The sequence below is a fragment of the Camellia sinensis genome, chromosome 8 (assembly GCF_055761805.1).
Source record: "Camellia sinensis isolate YWXY chromosome 8, ASM5576180v1, whole genome shotgun sequence".
In the NCBI taxonomy this organism is placed as follows: Eukaryota; Viridiplantae; Streptophyta; class Magnoliopsida; order Ericales; family Theaceae; genus Camellia; species Camellia sinensis.
In genome coordinates this window covers 129,011,412-129,015,561 of record NC_138968.1, presented here as the reverse complement: position 1 = coordinate 129,015,561, position 4,150 = coordinate 129,011,412, and the positions used below count along the sequence as shown (strand labels likewise).

The window sequence follows — 4,150 nt, the reverse complement described above, 5'->3', positions numbered from 1 at the left end:
CCGGCGATAGACAGAATCTAAGCCCATCAGTGTCTCGGCCAAGGTCATGGCAATACAGCTCTTTCCTTTTCTCAAACCTTGGGCGACTTCAATCAGGCGAATGCTAGCCCCGCCGAAGCCCGTGGAAAGCAAAAAGTGAGACAACAAACACAAGCAGAGGGCGTGTTGCCGGAAACCCTGCCAATAATGGTTGCTGCGGTCACCAGCGTCGGAAAAACGATGGATCAAGTCGAGGATGTCCAGTTCCCCACTGCAGATCAGAGATCGAGCGTCAAGCGCCGTGAGCCCACACATCCGCCCTAAAGCCTGAGCATGGCCAAAACGGAGCTGGGGCAAGATCACCTCAGAGCATTCAGACTCCATCAAAACCTGAAAATCTTCGAAAGTGGGACACATCTCTTGGCCGCCAAAGCTAAAAACATGCATCACTGGATTCCAGAACCTTGCCGCGGCATGGAGAAAAGGAAGCTGTAGCGGAGTACGGCTCAGAGTGAATAGTGCATTCAAGCCGAAACCCCGGAAGTTCAGCTTTTCCGAGCCATCCAAAGAAGAGATCCAAGATATGAGATTTTCTGCGAGAAACGCCTCCATCTTTGTCTAAAACTAAGATGAAATGAATATTCCCGAAGTTGAGGCTTTTATAGAAGGAAAAACACTATTCACGGGGACACGTGTCAAAAACCAGGTGGCTACAGGACTGAGTGGCCAGCCGGCCACCTTTTCTGGCTGGCCAGCCATTTACTTTTTCACAAATGGCCGGCCAGCTGTCTCTCTCCCCAAAAAATGGCCGGCCGGCTCCCAAGGATGGCCGGCAATGCTGCAGTGTATCCCCTTGGCCCTGTTTTACCCTTCGAGGGAGAGTTCCAAGCATTTCCATGCAACGGGAGAGTCAAAGGCCTTCATCTCCCTCCGTTTCGGATGCGTTCCGGTGCCCAGATCATCAGAAGTACACTCTGTTGCTGCTGAGTTTTGTTTATTGAGTTGTTGTTTTGATTATCGAGTTGTTGTTTTGCTTATCGAGTTGTTTGTCGAGCGGACGTGTTTCGTGTTTTTGAGCCATTGTTCTCTGTTTAAGCAATCTTTGTTTAAGTCTTGTTTATTTGCGTTGTCAACGTTGTTGCATTTTGCTTATCGAGTTGTAAACTTCCTAAGGTTCTGTTATATCTTAGTAAGTTGAGTTGCTTAGTTTGTTGCGTCGGTTCACTACCTGACTTGTTGATTACACAACGCGCATTTCCATTCAATTCCATTTTTGTGCAAAATAAATTGATGCGATACGATGCTAAAAGTTTAAAATACAAACACCTTTTCAAAAGCTATTTCATTCCATCATGCTTTACAACAAACAAAGGTACAAGTTTTACAAAAAATAAAACTGCCTAACAATGTGCAAAGTGCTACAAACTACTAGCAAAAAGAAAAATAAAGCAGGAAATAGCAACATCAAAGTCCTCGGGAACGGGAACGAGAAGCACTCCTCATCCTCTTCTGCGGGACAACCTCCGCACCATCATCACCATCTGAGTCGGAGCTGTCATCCTCAGGATCCCCCTCAGCCTCGCCTCTATTCCCCGAGCCAAAACCGGAGCCCCCCTCCTCAGCAGATGTCTCTGACTGACGATCGGTAGCCTCCTCCTCCTCCTCAACATCCTCCTCCTCCTCATCAGGCTCCACCTCCACAACGTGAGCCCTGCGTCTGCGGACAGGCCCTCCTCGAGCTCCCCGAAAAGGCCTAGATGGCCCGGCTCCTCGGGAAGGCCGAGATGACCCCGCCCCCTGAAAAGGCCCGGGTGACCCAACTCCCTTAAAAGGCCCAGATGGCCCAGCTCCCCAAGGAGGCCCAGGTGGCCTGGTCTGCGGCTGACCGGACCATGAAGGCATCTGAAAACAAAGAGTTCAATTCAAATACATCAGTCCAAATATATACATCAGATGCAGATACAAGCAAAGGCTACGTGAAGTGGGTGCGTGTAAATACAGTGTACAAGTGGGGTGTGTGTCAGATGTGCTCTACACAAGTAGTCTATCGATGCAGTAGAAATCAGTATGTCATCAGAAGTATGATAAATGCCAGAAAACTGAAGGGTACCTGAATGCCCGCGACAGACAACTGTGCCTCCCTACGCAGGACCATGCCCTCGAGTGTGGCCACCAGTCCAACCACCTCCTCCATGTACCCTCGCGGTGGCTGCAAAAATGAGCTCATAATCATCAGTGAACAAGAATGTCTAAACATCTGAATGATGAATGAAAAACAGTGGAGCATACCAGCGGTGAGTCAGGATCAATGACGTATCGATCACTGGGCATCGGAGGCTCTAGCGGAATCGGGGTCGGAGAGATAGCCCCATACTGCCACGCCATCAACTTAGTAGGCATATCTGGCCATCCAGGATGAGGATAAGCTGACGGAGTCGGAGGAACCGGTCTACTCCCACCTCTAGATGTACCAGCCCTGCTAGTAGAAGGGGCGTCTGCAGCCCGAGCCCGAGCCTGGCCCGAGGATGACATACCGGCAGGCCTCATCATCGGGATACGAGCTCCCGTCAATGGAGGCATCAAATATATGTGACGGTAAGTGGCGTAGTCCCCCTCCTCAATATGTAGTAAAGCATCACTACCCAACATGGCGCCGACTACCTCCGAGTAAGAGAGCCTGTCAGCAGTCCGCATACTGGCTGGGGGTACTGCGGGAGGATCCTGAGAAAGATACCCCCATACCTGGCGCAGAAAGCGCTCCCCCAGGAACCATACCCTGCCAACCGGCCCTTCGAGCAGGACCCTATACTGGGAGATGTCCGACGCTCCGGTATACTGAAGTCGGAAACCATCACCCAGGGGCGCCCAAGGCTGCCATGTGATCTGCAGATGATAAATGCATAAACCAATCAGAAATCAAGAATATGCAGAGCAAATCAAAGATGAAAATGAAAGGAACTGAAAGTTCTGAGGTACCTCTGAATGTCGCACAGTGTCAAAGTACTGTCGCAGGTAAAGGAGGGTCTCTCGAGGTCTCGGCCGGTGCGGGCCCTCGAACACCAATGAATATGGGGTCATGGGAATCCCTGCCACCTCCAGCTCTGGGGCTAATGATGGGAAGTATACATAGACCCATAGCTGAGAAAAACAGTGCAGAATGTAAGTACGAAATGCTGAGAGCAAAACACAGACTGTAAAAGTGCGCTGTGAGTGCAATGTACAAGTAATGAAGAGCAGAAATGTAAATCAAGATGACAGAAAAGTACCTCCCAGGCTCTCCAGTAGCCGCCAAGTAAATTGCCCCGCCCGCGGGAGGTCGCGCTCATATAAAAGTAAAGGGTAGCCAGGCCGGCGCCACCCCAGTCATATCGATGGACCTGTGATAGGTCAACCAGAGCACTCAGCAGGTATAGCCCGACTGTGTTCCCTCTGTCGGCGAACAGGGTAGTCCCGAAGAGGAACATAAGGAAACCACGGGCATACTGCTCTGTCTCCTCGGGAGTCTCAGGCACCATCTCCGCCCGCCGGAAGTGGGAAGAGAACCAAGTGTATCGGACTCTCCCAGAAACCCTGTCAACAGGCGGGCGAGCCCCCAATAGATACATCCAAGCGGCCTCCCACTCGCCCATATCCTCATCGTAGGGGATGGACCAACCTCCGATGTCTAAGCCAGTCAACACAGCGAAGTCTAGGGGCGTCATGGTCATGTCCCCGGTAGCAGAGAAATGAAAGGAGTTGGTGGTGTCCCACCATCTCTCTACCAAGGCTGCCATCAGTGTCCTCCTGGCAGGACAACTTGACAACCCGACGCAGAAGGGCCCGAACCCTGCCAAATCTACCAAGTCTCGGACACCCTCCGGGAGCTCAGCATACCAGTCCCGCGCGATGGTGGAACCATACCCCCGCACACTACGGGAACCAACCTGTATTCAGAATGAATACATGTGTTAATAATGGAAATAAATGGGCCGTGTGCCAATGAGATGAAATGGGCTGTGTGCCAATGAGATGAAATGGGCTGTGTGCCAATGAAATGAATGGGCTGTGTGCTAATAAAATAAATGGGCCGTGTGCCAATGAGATGAAATGGGCTGTGTGCCAATGAAATGAATGGGCTGTGTGCCAATAAAATAAATGGGCCGTGTGCCAATGAGATGAAATGGGCTGTGTG

General features: G+C 51.0%; 2 protein-coding genes across 2 annotated transcripts; both read right to left on the bottom strand.

The window, feature by feature from the left end:
• Positions 1-1,266: 1,266 nt before the first annotated feature.
• LOC145796673 (uncharacterized) lies at positions 1,267-2,209 on the bottom strand. The gene is made up of 2 exons (XM_082881847.1): positions 2,090-2,209; positions 1,267-1,881 (listed from the first exon to the last, which is right to left on the bottom strand). Exons 1-2 carry the CDS (start codon positions 2,204-2,206, stop codon positions 1,444-1,446), a joined length of 555 nt encoding a protein of 184 aa, XP_082737973.1. The 5' UTR covers positions 2,207-2,209; the 3' UTR covers positions 1,267-1,443.
• On the bottom strand, positions 2,197-3,903 carry LOC145796672 (protein MAINTENANCE OF MERISTEMS-like). The gene is made up of 3 exons (XM_082881845.1): positions 3,246-3,903; positions 2,956-3,117; positions 2,197-2,862 (listed from the first exon to the last, which is right to left on the bottom strand). Exons 1-3 carry the CDS (start codon positions 3,750-3,752, stop codon positions 2,212-2,214), a joined length of 1,320 nt encoding a protein of 439 aa, XP_082737971.1. The 5' UTR covers positions 3,753-3,903; the 3' UTR covers positions 2,197-2,211.
• Positions 3,904-4,150: the final 247 nt, after the last annotated feature.